The following is a 26,824-nucleotide window of genomic DNA, read 5'->3' on the forward strand; positions in this document are numbered from 1 at the left end:
TTGTTTTAAGCCCTGGTCTGAAACTCCCTCCCAGCACACACCAAATGCTGCCAGCTACAGCTGTCTCAGATGTAGTGTAGCACATTTCACATAATTCCTTTGATCGAGTCACACGGGTTATAATGAACTAGGTTTAAACCAGGATATCTGGTGAATAATTGAAGTAATTATTCTCTCTGTGAAGAGTAGCGCAATGTTAAATAACCCAACATAAAATGGTATATTCAGTTATTTACCTTTGTTGACAAGAATGCAAATGTAATAATCAGTCCTACATCCCACCGTCTTTGTAGTTTTTAGCCTCATACCAAAGCAAAACTATGGAGCTTTCCATTTTTACATGCCTCCCTGTTTCCATTTCCTCTGTCTGCAATCATCATAGCTGCTCCCAACAATGATGCAAGAGGATGGAGGAATCACATCTATCTATAAAGCAAGGGATCTCTGTGTGTGTGTGTCCTTCGCATATCTTGAGAACCGCTCATCCGGTCAACTTCACACTTGGCGGGTGTATTAGTGGGGACTCAAGGATGTGCAGTGGTGAAGTTGAAGAATTTGGACATGTGATACATTCAATATTAATAAACCTTGAATACAGTGTACAGTGGGCTTATAGAGCATTTTTGCTGAAAACAGCTGCTGCTGCTGCAGTTTACAAAGTTAAAGGTTCTCTAAACGGAATTCAGAGCATTCGGCAGCTAGCAGCTAATGGTGCTAGCAGCACGAACAATACAAACAACACCAACAGTGCTGACAGAGCTAACAGGGTTTTTCTGGGGGCAAACCGATGGGTGGCACTACACTTCCTCCACGAAGCTGTCGGCCAGATGGGCGCTATGGAGAGCGAAGGTCATGAGCCGGCCCGGCTTTGTAAATGAACATCGAGAGTAAGCCAGAACAGTAAAGTTGCAGGCTGTCAAACTAAAACACTCCATAGAGCTGAGGAGAATTTTTGCTTTAAAATGTAGTCATTTTTTCCATTTTATTTTGTCATTTTGTTCAATTAGTAATATAAATACAATTATTTGATGAATGTAGATTTGGAGAAAATCACAGCATGCCTGATCCACATAGATTATGTCTGTTGCTCCAGAACTGATTATAGCTGAAGTCAATCCAAATCTATAATTGGTTTGTGGATTGATGATATAAGGTTGCTGCTGTGGATGACACATATTTGAAACCCACTTTCCTTAAATGAGCAGAGATGAACTTGATAAAGAACAATGTCCTTTGAGGAAGAAAAATCTGACGAAGTTGCAAAAATGAATTTTCATCCTGATTACACGCACATATGTTATTCCTGTCGGTAAAGGTAGTTTGCCCAATTTACAATGAATATATTGGCCAATCAATGGGCGTAGCTCTAATTGGAAGATCCTCTATGATGGTCGACCTTGATCAATTTTAGGGTAATAGACCGGAGGAGCACAGATAAGAGGGACCATATTTAGTTGACTGGAAAGGACACAATATCTTTGTAGCAAACAGGCTCCTGATTGGCTATGGATTCCCATATTATGGCAACAAAATCCCTTAGGGACAGTATTATATGGTCAGACTCTGTTATGAAAGTAGTTATCACATAATATTTAATATATTACTGGATTACTCAGCATCTTCTGGCTGTGCCCTGCAGATCAGCTCCCAGCACTGCTCCAGACTTTGGCCCCTCCAGCTAGGTGTGAGCCCTGCCAGAGCGTGAAGGGACCTCCGGGAGAGCCAGGAGCACCAGGAACCAAAGGCTCCATGGGTACTACAGGCTACCCTGGCAGGAGGGGCACTCCCGGTTACCCTGGACCTTCTGGAATGCAGGGCCCTGCAGGCCTCAATGGTGATATAGATTGATTGTCTTTAAAGGGATTAATCAAGTTCATGTTATCTGTATTCAATGTATTTAAGCCAGTGGTGTCTGACCATCTGTAACGGCAGTCTCCTTACTCTGATGAAAACAGGATAATAAATAACACAACTTCATAGAGAAGAGCGAGGACAAATTTGACTGTTGCTTTCATCAACAATTAAAATCAAAACAGTGTCAATAACTAACAAATTGGATGTGTTGATGTTCACTGTACCCCATAAAACAAGATCATTAAACAAGCGAACATCAGTGAAAGTCAGCCGAGCAAAAGACAGCAAATACTAAATGCAAACCCATCTCAATGAGCTGTCTTTGATTTATCACCACTTAAGACAGGCAGTGGCTAATCAGCTGAGAAAGATGCCAAACTGTACCACTCCTCTACTGTGTAACAGTTCCACTATTTAAGACAGGAGAACAGGAGCTCTAGAGCAGTGGTTCTCAACTGGTCTAGCTGCGGGACCCACCATCACCCCTTAATGACAAGGAAATCGAGGAACATTTTCAACATCTCAAATGTATTTAATGAAAAGATGGTACAGTTTGAACCTGAGCTGAAAATGTCCTCTGCAGTCGTAGTAGTAGGGAGCTCTCTTGTGCAGAGAAATTGTTCCTGTCAGTCCCCGTCCCACACGTTTCACGTAAACGAGTAAAACTGCTTTATTTGTTATGTCTGTAGATTCGTCCATTTGTAATGCAAAATGACCACTGTCCTTAATTCGAGCTGTGGTCTGTTGTTTGATGTCATCCGACACGTCTTCAATTCGTCTACTTATAGTGTCATTTAACAGAGGTATAGGGTTCAGTTTATCCTCTGCTGATATTAGCATTACAAGGCATTAACGCCAAATATTGTTAAGGAGTGTGATTAGACGGCACTCCATTGCATAAAAAAATCCCATTCAAAATAGAAGCACAGGATTATTAATTTATTTTTTTCAGGCAAAGGCTGAAAACGGCTCTAGAGGTATCAAGCTTGAGAGAAGAGACTAAAAGCTGGGCTTGGAGACAAGAGGTTTATCTTAAAGTCTGTGTCTCAAATTGGAGGCATGGAGTTTGAAAGAGATGTACATTTAGGATATCCTGGCCTCTGCTGCATTGATTTTTTATCCGTTTATTAGGACTCTAGCGAGTCTCCAAACTTAGTATCAAAATAAATCACTGCAGTACCCCTTTAAGCCTGGTTGGTTCTTTATGAACCACTCAGAGAACAGATTCAGTTTGAAATTCTTATGCTTGGGGAAGTGGCTATACACTAACAGCATCCTGCTGGCGACTGAATACAAAGGCTTTATAGCGATGCCCACGGCTCGGGTGATGGCAATCTTGATTGGCCTGTCTGGCATTCCATCATTTTTGTGAGGCTGAAATATCTCAACAGCGATTGCAATGACATTTTGTACAGACATTCAGGGTGCCCAGAAGATATATTCCTACTGACTTTGGTAGTCCCTTGACTTGTCCTTTAGTGCCCCGAGCAGGTCAGAGTGTTCTTCTTGTAGACGGATTGGCACACATTTTGTACAGACATGCGTGGTTCCCAGATGATGAATCCTAAATCACGTTAGTAATCCCCTGACATTTCATCCAGCACCACCAGAAGGTTGACTGTCAGTTTTTAGTGAAAAGTCTCTTGCCATTCCATTTAGTACAGGTATTCATCTTCCTCTCGGAATGAATTGTAAGTACTTTGGAGATGTCATAACTGTTTATCCAGCGCCTTCATTTGGTCATATTTGTAATCTATCCAATACTTTGGTTTACAACCAAACATCTGAAAAATGAATGACATTTCCATCACTCTCAACTGTACCTGTACCTGTAACTGTAACTTTGTATTTACTGCTAATAAGTAAATGTTAGCATGCTAAAGTAAGATGGTGAACTTGGGAAACCTTATACCTGCTGCTAAATAGTTGTGCAACGAATCATAACACTCCCGGTTCGGATCACGGATCAGAGTCACAGATCGGATCAGAACAAAAGAAAAGTGTAGTAATAGTGTTTTTTCTTCTTCCTAAAAACAATCAATTCAAATGATTAGGAAATACAAGATTGTATTTTCATTGAATAAAAAAAATCTTTAATCTTTAAATCTTTAAATCTTTAATGATGTATTATAAGCTAATTAGAGCTATAGTGTAAACAGCTCATCATTCATCTCTAACATCTATTTATGTTGTTGTGAAAACATCTCCTTCATACAACTAGATTTATTCATGTTTCTCACTAACACTACATTTTACAGATTACATGTGAACACATCATGATAACGTTACAATTTACCTTCACCCAATACTCATTTTCACTGAGCAGAGCCTGAACACATCATAATGTAACTGAATGGAACCTTCGTTTGTTAGCTGTTAGCAATGCTGCTATCGTTAGCTCTCCACCTGTCAATTTAAACACGGATTAGTTGTTTAATAATGTAACATTATCAGAGATCAGAGACTAGTGAAACATAAATGATGTTCTGATCACATATTTTAGTGAATATTGATAACGATAGTCAGTTAAACTTTATTTCACACTGCAGTGATTATTGTTGTAACAGTGTAATTAATCCGTGGTTCACATGTGTGATGAACCGTGAGGGAGGATCTGTACCAATCACGGATTAACCGTGATCTGTTACACCACTACTGCTAAACATCAACATATTAGCTTTGTCATTTTGTCTGAATGCTGAAAGCATTTAGGAAACAACATTAAACTAAACCTGTTAAAATTCTGTCTAATGGTTCATTGTGCACTGAAGCAACAGTGTCCATAATTTACATAAATGTTACCTAAAACTTCAAATAAGTGCTTCAGATAATTGGGTTCCTGCAGCTCTCAATCTGACAGCTCATCTATAGAAGCTCTAATGCTGTTATTTTTAAAAGTAGACATATTATGTCCCCAGGTGACATGGGACCAAGAGGGCTCAAAGGCAGCAAAGGAGAAGGTTACCATGGACCTCCGGGACCACCTGGACAGCCAGGTATGTAAAATGCCCATCTATAATATTTTCTGAAATAATATTCTCTGTCTTCACCCATTAAGCTATTTCAGCAACCTGTTCTGGCATCTGGCCTGTCAGATCAGTTTTAAAATTTTTAACAAAAATGCATCGAGGCTCTTTGTAGTGTTGCATTTTTAATAAATGTGTGGGTGGACCCTGTTGGTACTTAATTTTCAATGAGTACTTTTAGTGACAGCTTGGTAGGTGAGGTGAGGGAGATGTGAGGGCAAGTAACAGACAGTGCTGTATTTCTCTGGAAGCTATACTAGCTTATTAATTCATGAATAGATGTAATTCATCATCCATCTTTTAGTTTGACTGAAAGATGAGCTAATTTAATAGAACTTTCTTGCCATAAATGAGGCAGAAATACCAGGAACAGCTGTATTTTACCTTATTTTCTACAGGGATTCAGGGTCCTCGGGGCTTCGATGGAATCGGCCATCCAGGAAACCAGGGTATTCCTGGAAAACCTGGACCACTAGGAGAACCTGGTAAACGGGGCCACCCAGGGCTTCCAGGGGTTTGTGATGTTTCCATGTGTTATCAGACCTACAACCTCAGGGAACATTACAGCAAAGGACCCAACGTCTGATAACATAGTAGCGTGGGAAGGGCTGCTATGAAACAAACCCAAGCGTTTTGAGGAAGCGATTTACTGTATCCCTGATTTACAGAGATGTGTGTGACTGTTGATTTTTTCATGACAAAGTGTGTGTGGACAGCTACACTGGAGGCAGAAATAACCTTGTTAGTTGACTGAAAGTAAACAGTTCATCATTATGGAATTCATGCTTAAAGACGGTCAGCAGGCTAGCCACCTAGCTTACTGAGATACCAGGCTAACAGGGCTTTATACAATTTTAAACTAGCAACGTTTCAAAAAACAGGTTTAGATAGTGAGGTTTCAGTCAGATGAGAACCAAAATAGTTATAACTGAGTTGTGTTTATTTTTGTGTGAACAGCAAAATGACATTAAAAATAGCTACCTCCTCTTTTTCCTGATGTTGCTGCTGGCTTTGCTAACAAAATAAGATGCTTACAGGCCAACATAACCAGCAGGCCCGTCACATTTCAATGCAACATGCATGCACAGAAAATTAAACGAATATTAAACAAATTAAACAATATTAAATGAATTAAATAAAAATAAGTCTTAATGCATTGTAAACAGCCTAATAAGACCGTAGGCTTTTCTATGTGAGCTCATGTGGCAAACAATGGTATGAGACCTCTGACTGAGAGCAAAACTCAAGTAGACCAAGTCTCTTTTAATTCATTAAAAAAATATTTTTGCCCACTAGGAGCCCATATCCATCAAAAACTGCATATAACTGCATATTATTAACAGAAGTGGACATGAGTTAGCACTCATGCTGTGCTTGAAAGTGCAGTTCCCATGGCTTCACAAATGAGGTTCATATCAACCACTGAGATTATTCCTGTCTTCAGTGCGATTGTGTCTACAAATGATGTGAGAGGTACAGTCTACTCCTTGACAATGGATGGGGACATGTCACAATGAAAGAACACACAATGTCGACATGATTATCTTGTGAAAGGTTAGCTAACAGTTAGATCAGGCAGTTTAGTCAAAGAGAAAAAACGAATAAATATCACTCCAACTGCAACATTGCTAGTTTGCAGTGCATCATCAGTCTGCTGGAGCACCAGCAGTTGTGCTAATCCATCACTGTCTGTTTTTAACCAATTATTTCTTTCTTGGTTTGCCAATATTACATAGACTCATTTTGCATTGCTTTTCTGTGTGTGTGTGTGTGTGTGTGTGTGTGTGTGTGTGTGTGTGTGTGTGTGTGGATTACAGTGAATTCTTAGATATTGGTCTTATTCAGGCTTATATTTTGTTTCATATTGTATTCAATTCAGTAAGTAAGGGGAATTCAGTAAGAAGCTTTTTGCTCAAACTTTATCCACTTCCTCCCGGTCTGGATAAATTCAGTAGAATTACATTTTCACAGCATTAAGTCCATCAGTACAAAAGTCATGTGATACTAGCCACTCTCTTCTATAGAAATATAGTTAGATCGACAATGGTTAGTTAAAAGTGTTCCGGGAGTTGCGAGTCGCCATTCCCAATGGTTTATGGGGTAATTATGTCCATCTTACCTTTTTTCTGTTATGATTTTTTTTTGCTTCAAATTATGTTTTATGGTCACATTAATGTTGTCATTGGTTCCATGCTTAGAACTCTTTATAAAAAGTTGAGCTCAATTGGTACATCTGTAAGTGATGATGAAAAATTAGGATGATTACTGTGTGTCCGAAATCTCAATTTACTGCTCACTATAGAGCATCTATAATATAAGGACAGTTGACTGAGTGGTAACAGCCCTTCTGTCACCAAGTAGCACCTCTTTGAGACTCGTCTGTGGTACTGTTGCTGCTGCTCTGTGCAGTGTGCTGGCGTATGATTGGTTGCCTGGATACGCTTCAAAACATTTTGATTTCTATGATGTATTACTCTCATTCAGTTCAGCAGCTGCTTCCCCTGCTTGTTTTTCAGTTGTTTCTTTGACTGTCTCACCATGTTTACTTTTGTGAAGTTATACAGTTGGCCCACAATGTGACAGGGTAGATTTATTTTTGCTATTATCTATCAATGCTTTTATGTGACAGCATTTTTATGATGGCATGTTTAGAGCTGGTTGGGTAATTCAATCTATGGGCTGAACTACGCAGTGGGATGTAGGGTTAGCGAGATAACTTCAGGGTTAACCCTTGGTTTTCAGTTCAACAATGGAGATTCACTTCTAACCGGGGTAGATCACCATGGTAACTGATGCTGAACACCTACCCTGCTCTAGAACAGGTTATATTCCTGATAAGAAATCAACTGGTATAAAAGTACCACCTACTGACTATACATACTCTTATCATATATTCATATCATGTAGTTGGTTATGTGTGTCAGCATCTTGAGTGTGTGCGAGTCTCATTTGTGCTACTTTGCTTTGGTTACTTTTATGTGTACTGTGGATGATTATAAGATACGAAAGGAAACCTTTTTACCGCTTTGAATTATGTGCTCGCTCACAGACAGATTGAGAGACGCTGGGTTCATTAACCCAGTTGAGAACCAGCTTCGTAGGACCATTAAGTGGGATTGTGGTTGTTAAGGTTAGTTAAGCCAGATAACTAAAAGATAGCCTGGTTTTGTTGAACTCACTTCATAGTTCAGGCCCCTGGTCTATGAAGCCAGATAGAGCTGCTCTGTCAGATCCAGATTTAGCAACATTAAGATGCTAAGGTGTTCCTCTACAAGAATAAGCAGAGAAACAATCTGTTGGCAAGGAGCAAAACAAGATATTTCTCGATTTTATTGACACAAATTTACAAGACTGTTTTTCCATCACCATTTACAGAAAGTATCGGTTGTTTTATGGGAAATTGCTCCGACCCAGTTTCCCAAGAAGATAGACTCAATATTTCATCTATAGCTAGAACTGAAAAACATGTCATAGACTTAGAACCTTTCTAAACACCTTGTAGAGTAACAAACGGGTTAGAACCGCTCTCTGGGGTTCAAATGTTTGTTACTCTCAAACTGTAAAAACTGTAAACTGTCAAATAAAGCTGCTGTAAGAGCATTGAGCTGGAGTGTATGAAGTCATTCAAGTCTTAAAATGTGAGAGGAATTTAGGTGTGCATTGGAATTTTAGAGTGACTATTCTAGTGTTTCTTACTATTGTTGTTTTTGCCGTGAATCTTTTTTCAAATTGTTGATAGAAATATGATTGTAATGCATGAAGATACAATACAACTTTGCTGTATGTTGCCAAATAATGCATTTTGCTTACAGCTTTTTCAGTACCTTCTTTTGCAACCATTAAGGTATTTAAATCTAGTGATTTTACACAAAATAAAAGTCTAAAGCTATAGCCAGCAGCACATAGAGGCTGCATTGTTTGTCACATCCAACAGTACTAAATAGATTGATGACTACTTGATGATTTTGCTATTCCTAGAAACTTTCCCATTGTGTAAAATCCCAAGATAATAGCAGTAAAATAATAAAAGTTCATCATTTGGGGACCATGAATGTGCTAAAGAAATGTCTTTGCAATATGTACATTACATTTTAAGTTATCTTGTGTACAAAGTTTTATTTTGGCCTGAGGGGGCAGCTGGATGAAACGTAATGGAGAATGTCATGGGTTCATCCCCAGAGAAACATGAATTTGACATCTCCCAGCTATGTTTTAGATGTAAAATGTAAACACCGACCAAATATAAATGTCACTAACTTGGAGTTTGCATGTTCTCCCTGTGTCTGCGTGGGTTCGCTCCAGGTTCTCCAGCTACTCCCTCAGTCCAAAGACATGCAGCTCAGGTTAATTGAGAACTCTAAATTGCCCGTAGGTGTGAATGTGTGAATGGTTGTCAGTCTCTATCTGTCAATTGATATCAACCCTGGGATAGTCTGCGATGTCAAATAGGATCGGCTCCAAATCTGCTGCTTCTACTTTTAATCTGTTGTAAGTTCCCCAACTTTATTGAAATGAAATACTAAACCCAACAACTCATGGGACACAATAATGAGAAAATACTAGTGTAAGGTTGGGTAACCCATGACTGTTGGTCGGTGACAGGACAGGGACTACAGCATCAGTCACATGTGTTGCACAACCAACCACCCACTCTACCCTCTAACCTAAAAATATTTGCAGCACTATATCACTGTCATGCTACTTCAGCTTCTGCTACTGAGTAAGCTCCAGTTTTTCTGCTTAGTACAGTCTCACATTTAATGCTGTGACTGAGTCTTAAGGTGAAACACGGTATCACCGGTATCTTGAAACAGCATTCTGTGTATGATCTGTCAATTCTGAGAACTGTCCGCCACCACAGCGGTGTCACACTATCAGTAACCATTTTCACTGCAGAACAGTCTACGCTGTGTGAAAGCTGATTTTCAATTGCAGATGATTTGTCATCTTTAGCATTTTGACCTGAGTTTTACTAGGTTATTCATATTAGTTTTGGAGATTACAGTGGTTAAACAAAACCCTCGTTATGAAATTACACATGTTTGCATTATGTTGTCTATCCTCTGTATTTGTAATATATTGAAACATATTGAAACATACATTATGTCTAATATCCATAACTGCTGGAAAATGCTGTTATTTTTATATATATTATGTACTATTTGCAAATACATTGTGTTAATGTTTTGGTTGTACAATTATTTTATGTTGAAATAAACCTTTATTATGCAACACAGAATTTTCACTGATTTCTTGATTGCTGTTTTCATGAATATCAGTGCAGGTTTATTCAAAGGGATATGTCACACAAATCGGATATCAAAATGAAGTTTGACAAACACTTGGCTTTGCTCTGTCTTCTTCGATCCTGTCAGCATATTATACACCTTAAAGATTCTTTGATGCTTTGTTGTCAATCCAACCCTGAGCAAGACCAAGCAATTGGGACGGACCCATCCAAGCAGACACTGGAGCAGTATATTTGTGCTTTCAAAAAGCAAATGGACCAACTCATAATAGTAGATAATGGGATTTTAGCATGAATTCAAAAGCTAAACTAGGATGATATCCATCTGCTGATTGTCGATAAATAAGCAATGTTTAAAATTATGCATATTATATGTATATTATTGGGTAACCGTGGTGACATGTATGCTTGCCAGCATGTAAGTGCAGAGATGTCTGCTGATTAGACAGCCAAAAGCTGATACAACTCTGGTCTGTTGTGTTTGTAACCTTCACTGGGCACTTCATCATGTATCCTACTCTGTGCACTTCATCATGTATCCTACTCTGTGCACTTCATCATGTATCCTACTCTGTGCACTTCATCATGTATCCTACCCTGTGCACTTCATCATGTATCCTACTCTGTGCACTTCATCATGTATCCTACTCTGTGCACTTCATCATGTATCCTACCCTGTGCACTTCATCATGTTTTTACTATTTTGGGTCACTCTTCTGTGACCTGCTGTCAAATACTTTCTTCTTGTTTTGCATATAAAAAGTTAGTGTGTCACGAACTGGACCAGAACTAAAAAGGCAGCAATGTGTCATTTTCCCCATTGTAGTTCAGGAGCTAAACTATAGCTGTTTAACACCCTTGTCTGCAATTCATTCAATAATCTTATTTGCAATCGTTTCATTTTCCCCATTTTGTATTGTAATTGTATTTGCACAAAGTACACTTTCAGTGAAAAAAATAATTACAAATCTGCGATATCTTTTCTATAACAATATATTCCCCATGTGGTTTTTCATTCTTGCAACCATGGCCAGCCAATGAGGGTGTTTACACTTTCTCGATAAGAAACTGAAATTCATGTACTTCAGTGCTGTATAAACAGGATATATATAAGCTGAGCACAGACACACATCAATCCACTGTGCAATAGGCATTGCTTTTACATAATGCACCACTTTCTTTGCAGGACAGTAATGTCGATGAACATTCCACTCAGAAAATTGATCTATGTTAGTGTGCATTCTAAAATATAAATATATTTTGCCATTTTTTCTGTATGGCGGCAAAGAATCATTTGTCCGTGGGTCAGGCAGGCAGGTAAGCACAGATTTCAGGGTAAAGAGTTTAGGTTGCAGGTACAGGTCCAAGGTTACAAGTTCAGATAGTTTGAAAAGCAAAGGAGTTGGTACTGAAGAGCTGAGGGGAAAAGGGATATAGGTGAGCATGTGGGCGGAGAAGGTTAGGGGATGGAAAAGGCTATAAAACGGTTACTGCAGGGCTGATTCGGAAACATGCAGGTTTTTAGATTAAACCTTCACTGCACAACATGAGACTAATAGCTAACAATTTAGCGTTAAATATTACAATTACACAGAAAAGTAGGATTTTCTACAAAACGTGGTGTTTGTTGTCAAATCTAAAAACCAATCAGCTCTTTGATCAGGCGACAGCCTGACATTTCCCCATCATGCCCTTGGGTCTTTGCAGTCGTTGTGAGGACATCGACGACCACGTGTTCATGACGTCAGAGCAAGTCGGGATCAAGTCGGACACAAATCTAAACAGCATGAATTGTGCTCCGATCGCCGGTGATCGATTCTACGCAGGACTGACTCATCTCCAACGAGCTTAAGTTGTGGGAAGGCAGGTAACAGGCAACCCACCATTAGGACCCAGGACCTCATCTGGGCATTTCTTCCTGAACTCAGACAGACCTGAGAGAGCAGCTGAGGCCAGCCTTTGTTTGGTGACTGATTTGATTCCAGTAGCCTGCATGTCTTCAACTGGGGAAGGGGACTGTGTTCCAGTCTCGGACGTTTTAAACAAAGACACTAGAGGAGCCATCACTGTTTTTCCCAGACTTATTACATTTGAGTGTGCCTTTTAACTAATCAATTGAATGGGCCATTTTCTGTTTCGTTTTCTTATGGGGCTTTGTGCTGTGCTGAAGGGGGGATCATGTGGTAGAGTAGGCATCTTGCATGTGTATTTTATGATGTGGTTTGAGTCGCCTTAGCATGCTGTGAGTAAGTACATTTGATTGGGTTCGTGTGCAGTGGTGGTTTATTCATAATTAGCCTTCATATTTTGTAAAAATGTCCTCTTTTTACGCATAACTCTACACTGACCTCCCTGATGGTGCAGCTTAGTCGAACATTGTTCACTCTCTTTGCTTGTTCATGTGTTTTAATTTATGTATTAATTGAATAATGTATTCCATCCCTCCTTTATTATGATCTGCACCAGTAGTCTCTGGTTCCAGTTTATTCTGGGTCTTGTGCATTGAGTATCACTGAGTCACAAATGATTTGGCTACAATTTTAACTTTTGATTTAGTGTAAATGAGCTGTAGATATTCAGTTCATATTTGTTTTTTCAGACCATCTCACTGTAAGATACTCATGTAATCGCCTTCATAATGAAAGATCACAAATGCATTGTTTAAAATGACAACATTTTAATGTTTAACTGCACTTGCAGCAAGTACAGTATGTGTTATAACCGATTTGTGTATTTTCACAAATTGTGTTTTGGGATTCCCATCCTGTGAGGCAGCTTTGTCAAGTTTGTACTTACCGGCTATTGTAAATCTAACTCTAAGGACATCAGCTGGTGTTTTACAAGTGACTGAAATGAGGCTGAGAAATGACTGAATTTGACAAAACACCCAGCTTGTGGTGGTATAAACTCAAAATAAAAAGAGCGCTTTATGATACATTATTGTAGATTAACACGCAGTTAATTGACAATTGCTGTCACACTCAGAACAGTGGATGCGCACTTCACAGTCTTTAGCTTGGTGTGTTGTCAAGGTGCAGCATTTAAAGCGTCTAATATTCTCTTTTATAAAAACTTCGTCGAGCAGCTTTTCCCTGAAGCTCCGACACTTTCTGAGGGGTTGTGGCCTTTTGTGGATGGGACATTGTCTGGGTCCTCATCAGACTTGTATTTAAGGTCTGGGGAGGAGAATATCTCCACAATGGGGGTTACCCTTCTAGATGTTCCGAGGAAGGCTGAGGCCTGGTAAGTTATCCTCGCACTTAGCCGCTTCTACTTTACGGAGCAGATCTGCAAGTTCCTGAAGCCACTGGAAGTCCTTTTCTAACAGTTCAGAGCCATGTTAGGACCGGCTAAGAATTGACAGCTGACTCTTTTGACATCCCGCAGAGCCACTTGGTGAGCAAGTCTAGCTCCTCACTCGGGTTTCAAGTTCAAGCCCTCGATGGCATTGCAAAAGCCAGCTTTCCAGGACAGATCATTTTCTGGTCGATTGTCAAACATCTTCAATAAGACGAGGCCTCAAGGGGCCAAGTATGTGGCAAGGTTGGAAATATCTGAAGGGCATGACAAACTGTTAAAGAAAATTACTGAGTCTTTACAAAACAACATTAAACAATATACCTTGGAGTGGAGAGCCACAGACAGGGTAAATAAGTCAAAAGGTATTGAGAGAAGGACAAACATTTTGGTCTTGCTCTTTTTTAATGGTATGTGTAATATGAAATATATAGAACAGGGGTATTCAATTAAAGTTCAACGAGGTCCATTTAGAGAGAATTTCCTCATGCAAAGGTCCGGAACATCACAATAATGTCTAACTTGTGCTATGAATTAGTCCCATATATATTGAATTAGCCAACAGTTGTATTAACGTCTGTATGTAGTCAACAACTGACTGTCAAATCAAATACAGAACATTCAATTGAATAATATCTCAACAATATTTATCATCAGTTTTCAAATTGAAATGGATGAATTATAAATAATACATACTCTAATAATAAATACATATTCTTCTCTCACTTCAAATAGAAATAAGGGCTGGATTAAAGAATACAATATGTAACAGAAAGCTGTTAAAAAAATTTGACTCTTAAAATAAAGTACTTCATTTTAGAAAAATAATTTCACTATATTGTCCTGCAGCTTTAAATTCAGTTCATTCAGGTGTGAAGTGATGTCAACCAAGAAAACAATGGTATTATATTATTCTCATCTTCTAATAAGAGAACGTTGTGTTCTGTGGTTATTAAACCACTTGTTTCAGCTCTATTCTCTCTGTTAACATCATTGTTGGACAGTGAATTCATGTGTTAGGATTCATATTGAGCTCTTAGGTTGTTTATTATCTGTGACTTCATTTCTTCAAGTTGTCTCAGTGCTTTCGGGTCAAATTGTCACATGTGACTATCCAGCTGCAGCCCTGCAGAAGCTTACTTTGCTAGCTTTTAAAGTTGCTGGTTGCTATGCAACATGTAAACAGTTAAATTAGTACAAATGATGTAGCCACAAAATGACCGAAATACACAGGAGGGTGCATAATAAGCCTTTTTATTAAAGAAAAATTAAAATGATAAATACATTTTTGTAAAATGGACTGCAATTGTAGCACTTTTCTAGTCTTCCGACCACTCAAAGTGCTGTAACACTACATGTAGCTATTCACACATCTTCATATACTGATGACAGGGACTACCATGCAAGGTGGGTTAAGTGTCTTGTCCAAGGACACATTGACATGGACTAGTGGAGCTGGGGATCGAACTGCCGATCCTCTGATAGAAGGACACCCCTGCTCTACCACTGAGCCACAGTCGTAGGGTCATACAAACAGAAGGAAGAAAAAAAAGAAGGAAGGAAGGTATGAAGGCAAATCACTGTCAAAATCCGAGAGCGCAAATGAAATGTATTTTACTTTGACGAGCACTTTTACATCACTCCGCGAGCAAAATTCACTTTCGAGCGAGCAAAATTCGCTTGCGAAGCTTAAACCTGCTCAAAACAGCAGATTTTGGCTCGCGGAGTGATGTAAAAGCACTCGTCAAAGTAAAATACGCGCGGCTCTCATTTGCACTCTGGATTTTGACAGTGATTTGACTTCATAGGAAGGGCAAGTCTGCAAGTCTCCCTGGTGAAATCAGTTTGCTGTGGCATGCCAATTTAAAGTTCCACATACCTGGGCAGAAAAAGAACAAGCCACCTCTGAGTGCTTTTTTGAAGAGGTATCCAATGCTGGCACTGAGAGAGCCACAGTCACCAAGCCTAGCAAGGTCAAGCAGTTTCAACAGGCTGAATGTCAATGCCTTCTTTGACAACATTGCAGAAATTCTCCAGAGGCAGCAGTCCATCAGGACCAGCAGATATTTGGAACTTTGACAAAACTGTAGTGACCACTGTTCACAGACTGGACAGGGTAGTTGCTAGACGTGGTTTCAAGCAAGTTGGGTCGCTAACCTCTGTAGAAAGCGGACCCTGGTAACAATTGCCTGTACTATCTCCGCCACAAGGGACATTATCCCTCCCTTTTTTATATTCCCTCATGTCAACTACCACAACCTTATTAATCTTATCAATGGACCACCAGGGAGCAAATCCTTATTTTTCCCTTCCTTTTGGTTATGCTTTCCTTTCCACCCCACTGCTTCCATCGGCTTTAACCTTAGACAGGAATGTCTATTGGCCACTTAAAAAGCACATCAATACAGCATGTGATGCTGAAACCAAGGGGAAACTATCATTTATGACATTCCTAGGATTGTTGCAATCGTCTATCATCTGGCTGCAACCCATCTGAATATCCAGGCTGGCTTCAGGGTAGGTGGGGTTCATCCTTACAACAGGGATGTATTTTCAGGAATATGTCTTTTTGCCAATCTATGTTACAGATCGCCCCATCCTAGCCGCAGCTTCGTCAGTACCCAGCTCAAACCCAGTCGCACCAGAACCCAGCTCAAACCTAGCTTCACAAGGCCTCAACAGAGGACTACCAACTTCAGAAGATGTCCGGTATTCCAAAGCTGCCCACGAAAAACAACTTATCGAAGGTGAAGAAAACGTAAAGGTGCCATTACTCTTATTGTTGTCCTTTCGCTGTTGGGGGTTGTTCAGAGCGGACGACGGAGAAGTAGACCAGGCTGATGGCCACGATTTCACCGGTTGGAAAGATAATGTTACGGTCAAACTTTTATTTTTTTTTTAAGTTTAAAAAAATGTTTAATGCTGGTTCATTTCAGAAGGTTTGGGCTAGCTACCTGAATGGATAGCTCATGTTATGCATTAAAAAACAACTCTTCTCTAGACTCTAAACTAAAACCTCTTTCCCCCTCTTTTCAACCGGCTGAAATGTGAGCTTGAGTTTTTGACAGCTTTCTAAGGGACTCTGCTGGGTTCCCAAGGTCACAACCTTATCAGGGAGCAACTAGTCTTACCTTTTTCAAGCACACTTGATAAGTTTGTCTGTGGTCTTTTGCAGTACTTTGCTATTTCATGGCCTTGACTCCTAACTAACAGCACTATTCCAACATCAAGATGGTCAGTACAGTTGTCCATGTGATTTGACTGTTTGACAACATGTGATGTTTACAGATGCAGCTGTCCTGTCTGCATGAATTCAGCTTTACAGTCTCAACTGAACACTCCAGGGAGGAGACAGAGTGATTTGGAGGGAGTGTTGAGACAGAAAGGAGTACATTCAGCCACTCCCTCTCCCTTATACACACTCACACACACATCTGTGATACTTCCGTCCCCTATCTGGCTGACTTATCACGGAGTGACTTGAACTCACTGTGAGTCAGACAGCTCTGGCCCTTAGAGTCAAAGAACAAGCAGAAGCTTCCCTTCTGGCCAGACGGTAAGTCAGCTCAGCTTGGTGCTCATTCCCTTTAACGTCTGCTTTTATTTCCTGTGTTTCTTGCATGTAATAACAGCATTATTTTCCATCTCTGCTCATTTGCATGCTTTCACATGCAGCATTTATTAGCTCTTATACACATTTCCTAAAGGATTACCCATTTTATATTTTCAAATTCATACTGACTGCATCCTTCTGTGAATGTTTAAGACTGCATTTTTGTTTCTGACAGATTTTCTTGCCAACATTTGAGATGAAGATGGAACTTTCAACATATGATTATGACTACAGTAATGAGAGCGATGAACAGACACCAGTCCCACCGTGTAGTTTGGAGCGTGTCAACTATCTGGGAGCTCAGCTATCTATCCTCTTCTACTTTATGTTTCTCTTCAGTGTCTTTGGCAATGGGCTGGTCCTGGTCATCATCCATCGGTGAGTGGACCAAGTCAATTCAAACACTGAGAACGTACTTCAGAAGAAATTTGTAAAAGAATCTGTCGCAAGTAAATGGTAGTTTGGTTTTGCCGTTTAAAGCGATTAGAGGTAGCAAGTGTTGGCGTGGCACAGTTTAATTGATCAAAAAGATTTAGTGATTTACCTTCTAGAATACATACATTTACTGTACTATAACCTGTGATTACATTTCTGTCCTGGTTGATTTAGCAACCCCTGTGATCACAAGTGCAGTTTAATGCTGCATCAAACAGTCCTTTAGCAACTACGTTGTCAGAAATATAAAAGAGGAGTTACATGTTTATAGAGCAGCCGTACAAAGTAACCTTTTAAATGATTGATGTCAAAAAAAGATTACGAAGTTAGTCAATAATCACACTATTTCCATCATGGCATAAGCAACTATGATCTAATAGAAGTTGGTTACCTTGTTGTCAAGTTGGAGGTGAATCTGAAACACTAGGTACTAGAGGTGTGTAACTCTAGCAGTGAGTTTGGCCAAACTCTGCATGCTAATATTCATAGGCAAACAAGCACTGAGTCTACTGTCTGAGTCTATGAACACATCTAGAGACTCAAACTTTGGAGTGTGATATGGCCATTTCCTTGAGACCAGTGCAGAGCTGGTACAAATTGAACTTGAAAACGAATCAGTAGAAAAGTATTGTTCATTCATTTTTGACAAGCACTAGCTTACTGTGGTTTGTGCATTCTTGTTACATTACTCACTTGAAAAAAAAAAATGATGAACAATGCCAAATGTTTTGTAGACACATTTTTGATAGCGGTCAGCAAAATACCTGTTTCCTGTGAGTGCTTCACAATAAAAGTCACCCAATATTTGACCAATTGAATACGTTTAATGCATGTGAGGCAGCAGCTGCATATTTGGTTCATATTAGCAGTTACTTAATCCAGCTCTGAAACAATTGTGGGACAGTGAACAGTGAGGCTTGTATCAAAGAGCTCAAACAATACGTTTTCCACATCCTTTTTTATGTTTCTGTATTTTGAATGCCAATTAGGCTCTATTTTGGATGCATGATGTACTCTCATACATGGGGTAGAGAGAATATCATATCATATGTGAAAAATGTCATTCAAATACAGACGATTCTATCCGTATTGTCATCTCCTCCAGCCAGAAAAATCTTTACAAATATTCTACATATTTGAGTCCATTATTTGATTGGACATTTGGGAGTCAGAATGGACGGACCAGGCTTTAGTTCTAGACCATTTGGGGCACCGGAGGATATGACTGGAGATGTCATCAGGTTGTCAGGAAAAAGACACTGGGAGAGTATAAGATGAATTCATACAGTTTTTTATTCTTGTATCTAGAAAGAGAGGAATACATATCTTTGCGATAAGTAAAGTTTCTCTCTGTAAGCACCCTATCTACTTCCACTGTGACACTGTCTGCCAACTCTTCTCTTTCCAACTTGGTCTCCAGCACAGCTCTCTACCTCTGTGAACACACAAATAAATCTGGTGGTCATGGAAACACAAATGACAATGTCAGAGATGAGCTCAGGAATGTCTCCCTGGTCTTCAGACTGACAGAGTATTTACTGCAGTATATTATGGAGGGTTGAAGAGATGCTATGTCAGCTGCCTGTTCATCAAAAATAATGAGTGAAAACTGGCCTCATTTTCTGTTTCACATTTAAAAAGCCATTTTAAAAAAATCAACAAAAGTTCTGCCTTTTTAACAAAAGGCATGACTGAAATTATGTTCAATGGATATTATTCTTGATGCATTAACCTCTGATAATTACGGTTATGATTCACTAAAAGTGGGGATATTTTCTTCGTGTTTCAGTTTTTTTGCTTCCATCTCAGTTTTTTTAATTTGCAGTATTAATTATGTGTAATTATGTTCCTTAGGGCTAAAAAATATGGAGACAAAAATTCCCCAGGAACAAAATTGTAATGATAATTCACACTTGGAGTTAGTTGTGTTTTAAATCCTTGGGGACTCCTAGTGGTAGAGTAAAATCAACACCGTTCTAGGCAGTGTAAACCCCCCCCCCCCCCCCCCCCCCCCCCCTTTAATCAAACGCAGGGGAAAGCTGAATTTGCTAAAAGCAAGATGTAGACTGAGCAAGTTTTACCAGTTTTATCTTATTCCTAATTGTACTTTGTGACACAGAGAGGTGACCGACATATAATGTCCATGCATTTAAAAAGAAATGGGACCTAAAGTAACTCTAAAAATATTAAAATGTTTTTGACCATTGGATTCTGGCCATTTGTTACTTTGGCGAATTTCTAAAGTACCCAAGAAACCACTAAGGGTGTGTATCTTTTTCTTCCTCTCAAGACAATTGAATGTGTATCTCAATACATTGTCTGCGATACAATACATACAAAAATCTTACAGTTAACCATGTTACAGTTTACTACGGTTTGATACAGCACTACTTTGATCTGATCCGATTCAGCTGTGATTCGATCTCTCTCTCTCTCTCTCTCTCTCTCTCTCTCTCTCTCTCTCTCTCTCTCTCTGTCAGCTCAAACGTACAGATGATGCGTAAAATAAAGCTCAAGTGGGTTACTTCTGACTGTATCTGATTATCGATGCGTTTTGACCAATTCCGCTCAAAATGTCTTCAGATTCAGAGTTTTGTATCAACGTGGCTGTATCTTAAACTGTTTGTGTGACCATTAGGCATTTAGTCTTTCTTTCTATCTAACCACCTCCTAGGTTTGAAAAGCTGACCACTGTGACCAACATTTTGCTGCTGAACCTGGTGGTGTCCTCCTTGATCTTCATGAGCAGTCTGCCCTTCATGGGAGTCTACTTGCAGCTCTCCTACTGGATCTTCGGCAAGGTCATGTGCAAGATTGTTGGCACCGTCTACTATCTGGGCTTCTACAGCTCTGTCCTCTTCCTAACCCTTTTGACCTTCGACCGACACCTTGCAGTTGTGTACTCCTTGGGCGGGTTGAGATTGAGGAGTCGAAGTTATGCGGCAGTCTCCTGCGCTGTGGTGTGGCTGGTCAGTGGGCTGGCATGCATCAGGCCAATGATTCTGCACACCACTTTTAAATATATAGAGAACACAACGTACTGTCAGGAGTTCCCTGGTGAAATACCTTCTATTAATGTTGAGCTGCTGAGAAACTTTGGATTTTACCTTCAGCTTATCCTTTTCTTGATCTTTCCTCTTGTTGTTATCATCTACTGCTATGTTAGGATTGCTATCACTGTCATGTCATCCAAGATAATTACCAAGTTTAAGACAGTCAGGTTGATATTTGTCATTGTCTTGCTATTTTTTATGTGCTGGACCCCATTCAACATTGTAATGCTGATGCATGATGAAGCCACTACCTGTGAGGGAAAGCAGAAAACGGGTTATGCTCTTGAAGTCACTCGTGTCATGGCCTACACTTACTTTTGCATCAGTCCCATCTTCTACACATTTGTTGGGAAAAAGTTCCAGAACTATTTCAGACAGTTGCTGGTGAAACATTTCCCGGGGTTAAAGGATATGTCTGTCAGTCAACAGAGTAGAACCAATATGTCTACAAAAAGTACACGAAACGAGCTCCAGTAGGGGAAGGCCTTTGTTTTTCAGGACTGCCATGTGTTCAACAAACCACTGGTTAAAAACATACAGATACAATCCAATACCTAAGCCTAGGCCACTTTCATAATGTTGCTAATTTCACCGTTCTTAAAGCTCATGTCACCTCTTCATTTGACATCAGGATATAGATGATAAATGTAGACTACAGAGGAAAGCTGAGCTCCTGGAAAAGATGGTTCCCTACAGAAAAATACGCCACGCTTGCTTGTTATATACAAATCGTTTTGCCCTTTGAAAACTTGGGGAATTATAATATAATGTTTCTTTCTCTGAACTGATCAGCATGACGCTGATTTACAAGCCTTGATCTTTTAGCTTTTTTTATTGCAGTAGTTCATTTACAAATTGTTTTTGGTGACTTTCTGCCCTCTAGAGGTCAGAGGTTGATTAGTGAAGCTCTAAATACAACATATCCTCATACAAGACGCAGCGAGTCTCAAACTGCTGCATATGGTTTATTTCCCTCCGTGGAAACTACAGAAAGACATACAAAATAAATGTATCATTCATAGAAAAATTAACAACAATACTTAATAGCTTTTCACATTAGGATTTCACAGTACAAAAGTGAGTTAGATATAACTATAAAGATACACAGTCGCCAACTTTAGAATGTTCCTGAATTTTGTCTTGGACCCTATAGTGCAAAAGTCTAGTGGAAAAATGCTTATCAATGAATGTACTGTACATGTTGCCCGAAGCTAACATGAAAAATGCATACAAAGCTAGCCATAAGAAATGCAGAAATTCAAATGATATAAACACCCACCAAATGACCCCTGAACAAAAATAATTTTAAATTTGTACAGTGATCAAATTCATTGCTGCTCTAATTGGATGACGTTGCACGCTGTGCAAATGAATGGAGCAGAATTTTTTTTTCATCAATTTCAATAGACAACTCGTACATACAAATAAATAGTTAAATAGTATGTATATACAACAAATTGTGTTTGGGATGAAATAACTACAGAAGTGGCGTAACGTAAGTACGTCAATTCTATAACAAATAAGTCAACGTTCGCGGGCTCTTCGCGGGCTCTCCTGGGTGAAAGTCAGAACGTAAAAGTATGGTATGGTTGAGTTTATGTGACTTAAAAACTTGGTTATGAAAAGGAAAGATTGTATTTACAATAAAAAACTTAAAATAACAATTGGTGTAAAATTACCAAGCTTGCATTCCCGTAAGAGATGCTATTTACACCTATGCACCAGCACAAAAGCCGCCCCCCCCCCCCCCCCCCCCCCCCCACACTCCTTGTATTGACACTGAATGTGCTCACCATGAATACAGTTATTAGGATTACCATCCACAAACCTGTCTCAAAAGTAAAGGTGGATTTATTGTTCTGCCGTAGCTATGCGGTAGCTAATGTGCGCCTCTTCAAAAATATAACAATACATTGCAGCCACAGAGAAACCACATGGAGAACTGTAAATGGTTAGCTTGAGCCGATCGTGTTTTCTCCTTAAAGTTTCCATTGCCAATAGAGGTTATCAGTTAAGAAAGTAAAGTAATGTAACTATCCAAGTGTGCTTATCCACAACAATGACTCGAGTGTTCACACTCGTTCAGCCATTTTCCACCTGGCCATGAACCTGCAAATTACTGCTTGTGACTATAATTGTTCTGATTTAGTTTTTTTATATTTTAGAAGTGTTTATTATCAATCCTGTCCTTTGTCAAACACTTTTTGAATGATGTAAAAATACAGCGGATTATGATGTAATGTCCTGTATCTTGTCTATTCAAGTTTTGGCTGATATGAAGCAAATTGTACAAGAAAGCTGGATCAAAACAATTGTTTAATAGTTGGTTGTTTTTTCTTTGAGTTGGCTTTTGCATTAGCTTGTGTAAATCTAAGCTGTTTTATTAAATCAAAGCTTTGGAACAATGGACTGTTTCTGTTTTTTGCATTCCTTTAACTTGTTTCTTGAGAAGACTTTTTTTAAACAGTGCTGGAGTAGAAAAGAGAAGAGGAGGTTGCAATACTGATGTGGACAGGATCCCCTCATATAACCAAGTCTTGAGTCATTGACATATTGCTGAATTTATTTTCAACACACTACCTGCTAACAATGTTTTCAGTTGTAAAGGCTCAGTTCACAAATTTACATTTACATGGAGCAGATAGTTTGTTTCATTTGTCCAATATTTCAGATATCTGTCTCTGATATTTCGGCCTCTACCTCATGAAAACATTTAATGTATTAGTTTGTAGTTCTAAATGTAAAACTTAGGTTCATGAACTTAAACCAGCAAAACTACTGACATCAGCCTCAGCTGTACTTTGTGTTTGGTACTAATCAGCGAATGATTCCTATTTCCTGGCTGCTGTTCGAACCAAAACTAATACCAATTGAACTTGCAAAACAAATCTGTAGAAAATGCAATCTGCAGCTTTAATGAATTTACTTTTATCATAATTTAGCTCAGAGCATAGCTCTGCAGCTAGTTAGCTCTAAATTGCCCAGAATATGTAAAAGTTCTGTGTTGGATCTGTTCTTTGTTCTAAGATTAGAGAGCAGATTTAGCCTGGACGTGAAAATGATACCAAGACCAAACAAAAGTTAGCTCATCATTTCACCACCAATGGTTGTAAACACCATCATTTTACATTGATTTTGGTCGTAGCATGTGTTCTGTTCTCTGGCACTGCTACATTTCACCCTGTATGAAGCTCTGTGATGAATTGTAACCCAGGCTTAAATTTCTGCCATTATTTCCACTGAAAGAAAAAAATCAAGCTGTCAGAAATGAATAGGGGCCTCAGCAGAACGTAATGCTTTCAGGTAGGAGCTCTTTCTCTCCATTTTCCTCTGGTACGTCATGTCGAGGCCAGAGTAAATTTAGAAGTCTGACATTTTTGCAAAGAAGATTATTCGATTAAACATGTTTTGCAAACGGAAGGAAAGACGAAGTGTAGTGTTGTGCAACATAAATTCAGTAGAACCTGAGGGAAATTAGCAATATGTTTAAGTGCTAAAGAGGACAGTTTTAGACAAACAGTCCCTTGTTGTAGTATTGTATAATCCAATATACTCCCACTAGTTTGAATAGCAGCTTGGCGACTGAGTGTGACCTGCATGTGAACAACAAGCTACCAGCTCACTGTTTCAGCAGCTTCTTACTGCCTGCTAGGGAGGTGACAGCAATGATTCATGATATGAAACACACACACACACTCATCCAGCAGCTGCAGCGTTAGTGTGCAGTGTTCACACACTAACAGAAAGAGGGACGACATCTTGTAAAAACACGATCAAAAGTATTATTAGGAAAAAGCATCTACGGTATCACAAGTAAAAGTACAGAGAAATGGTCCCTGGGAGTGTTATGCTGTTATTTATTAAACCAAAATATTATTATTACTTATGCATTGATATTTGGGACACATTTAACGATATTGGTAGTTTTAACTTCTTTATCTAGGGCTGCACCTTCTGGTTATATGGTTTAGTCTGACCAAAAGTCCAAATCACAAAACTATTAAAGTAAAAGCATCAAATATGAAAAAAGTTTCAGAAGGTGAGAGTAGAAAAGGTTAAAAACAACAAAATAATATATATACTTAAAATATATAAATATATATATATATATGTACAGTACATAGAATAATGTGTAGTATACAGGCCGTATAGGAGTGCAATGCTAAAGTAATATTATCTTTTAGTTTTTGTTTATTCACTGTTATTCATTGTTTGTTATTGTAACTGTGATATTGTAAGGAATTTGTTAATATGCACTGTTGCAAAAATGTGTGATGTTTCTAAAAAAAGAAGAAAAAAATCAAATTTACTAAATAAATAGTCCAATCTTTCAAAGTTGGGGTCTTCCTCTATTACTTTGATTGAAAAACCTCAGAGACAAACAAAATAAGTGTGGCCACTGTGGCTGCAAGGCAGTGTCACAAGCTCTCTTGACCCTCTAGTAGAGCACAAGGCACAATCATCTAACGTGATGCCTTCCAGCTGACCAGTGCAGCAGCCACACCACTGCCTTCACTGCCACTCAGTCAGCCAGCAGGCAACTCCCGGGCCTCCCTTCCCTCCTGCGGGCCCAGCAATGCCCCAGATTGGTGTTGATGTTGGCTACCTGCGGGGACCGGCGGAGCAGCCAGATTGAAGGTGGCAGTAAAGCTGGATCTGGGTCTGACCGCATCGGATTGGTCGCTGCCGGAGGCCCCCCTGGAGTCTGAGCTGAAGGCATTTCTGGTGAAATTGCGTGATTTTGTCCGATTCGTCCAAAATCGGATCGGATGGCATCGATGACACTAAAAATAACTATATTTAAATAGTAAATCTTGTCGCTGATGGTCTCATTTACTTTATGTTTGTCATATAGAGGCTTCAGTATTACATTCCGACTATTTCATAACCAGTTACAAATTAAGTTGCATGTGTTTTTTTTATTTATCTGATTTCCGGCTTCCGTCTGATTACTGCTGAGCTCTAGACGTGTTGACTTGGTGCTTATCTCAACAACTTATTTTGACATTTCCTCCATGAGTGTATCTGTAACATCAGCGTTTGTGTGGTGTAATTGTTGCAATAACCAACGACAATAACACACAGAATAACACAGAATAACACACAGAAGCACCAGGGTGAGTTATAACAACGACAAACCCTGGTTCACAGCGGAACTCAGACAGCTAAGGCTGCACAAGGATCAGGCATTTAAGAGTGGGGACAAGGACTTGTATAAAGAGTCAAAGTACAGGTTTAGCAAGGCGGTGAGAGATGCTAAACGACTGTACTCTGAGAAACTTCAACACCAGCTCTCAGCAAACGACTCTGCTTCTGTCTGGAGAGGCCTCAGACAGATCACCAATTACAAGCCAAAGGCCTCACACTCCATGAATGACCTCCGCCTGGCAGACGAGTTGAACGAGTTCTACTGTCGCTTTGATGGACAACGGGGCAACCCTGACTCCATCCCCCACAGCCCCGTCAACCAGCCCCAGACCACCAGGTCCCCCTCCCGCAGCCCGGCAGGGGCCCATGCCTCTGTATCACCCATCCAAGTGTCCCCCCAACCCCCAGTGACGACTCTCTCTATTCTGGAGAGGGACGTCAACAGGCTTTTTAAAAAACAGAACCCCCGCAAAGCAGCCGGCCCGGACTCTGTCTCACCCTCCACCCTGAAGCATTGTGCTGATCAGCTGTCTCCGGTGTTTACAGACATCTTCAACACCTCCCTGGAGACATGCCACGTACCAGCCTGCTTCAAGGCCTCCACCATCATCCCCGTCCCCAAAAAACCAAGGACCACAGGACCTAATGACTACAGGCCCGTCGCCCTGACCTCTGTGGTCATGAAGTCCTTTGAGCGCCTTGTCCTGTCCCACCTAAAAACCCTCACCGACCCACTCCTGGACCCCCTGCAGTTCGCCTACAGAGCCAACAGGTCTGTAGACGACGCAGTCAACTTGGCCCTTCATTTCATCCTCCAGCATCTGGACTCCAACCTACGCCAGGATCCTTTTTGTGGACTTCAGCTCTGCCTTCAATACCATCATCCCGTCTTTGCTGCATGACAAGCTCTCCCAGCTGCACGTGCCCGACTCCACCTGCAAGTGGATCACAGACTTCCTGTCTGACAGAAAGCAGCACGTCAAGCTGGGAAAACACGTCTCAGCCTCCCGGACCATCAGCACCGGTTCCCCCCAAGGCTGCGTTCTTTCCCCTCTGCTCTTCTCCCTGTACACCAACAGCTGCACCTCCAGTCACCAGTCCGTCAAGCTCCTTAAGTTCGCGGATGACACCACCCTCATTGGACTCATCT

At 39.9% G+C, this 26,824-nt stretch overlaps 2 protein-coding genes across 2 annotated transcripts in view; both read left to right on the top strand.

Moving 5' to 3' along the window:
* Positions 1–5,466, top strand: part of LOC306712018 (collagen alpha-1(XXI) chain-like) — a gene marked incomplete at both ends in the record, with an annotated part of 53,575 nt that extends 48,109 nt beyond the window's left edge. The window contains 3 exons of the mRNA XM_079181112.1: positions 1,640–1,834; positions 4,773–4,850; positions 5,279–5,466. Coding sequence (XP_079037238.1) covers positions 1,640–1,834; positions 4,773–4,850; positions 5,279–5,466 — 461 coding nt within the window. The remainder of the gene's footprint in view (positions 1–1,639; positions 1,835–4,772; positions 4,851–5,278) is intronic.
* An 11,774-nt stretch (positions 5,467–17,240) lies between these two features.
* On the top strand, positions 17,241–21,003 carry LOC306712019 (C-C chemokine receptor type 3-like; the record flags this gene model as incomplete). Its single annotated transcript, XM_079181113.1, has 2 exons — positions 17,241–17,416; positions 20,148–21,003. 2 exons carry the CDS (start codon positions 17,241–17,243, stop codon positions 21,001–21,003), a joined length of 1,032 nt encoding a protein of 343 aa, XP_079037239.1.
* Positions 21,004–26,824: the final 5,821 nt, after the last annotated feature.

Source organism: Pholis gunnellus (assembly GCF_910591455.1).
Source record: "Pholis gunnellus genome assembly, chromosome: 20".
NCBI lineage: Eukaryota > Metazoa > Chordata > Actinopteri > Perciformes > Pholidae > Pholis > Pholis gunnellus.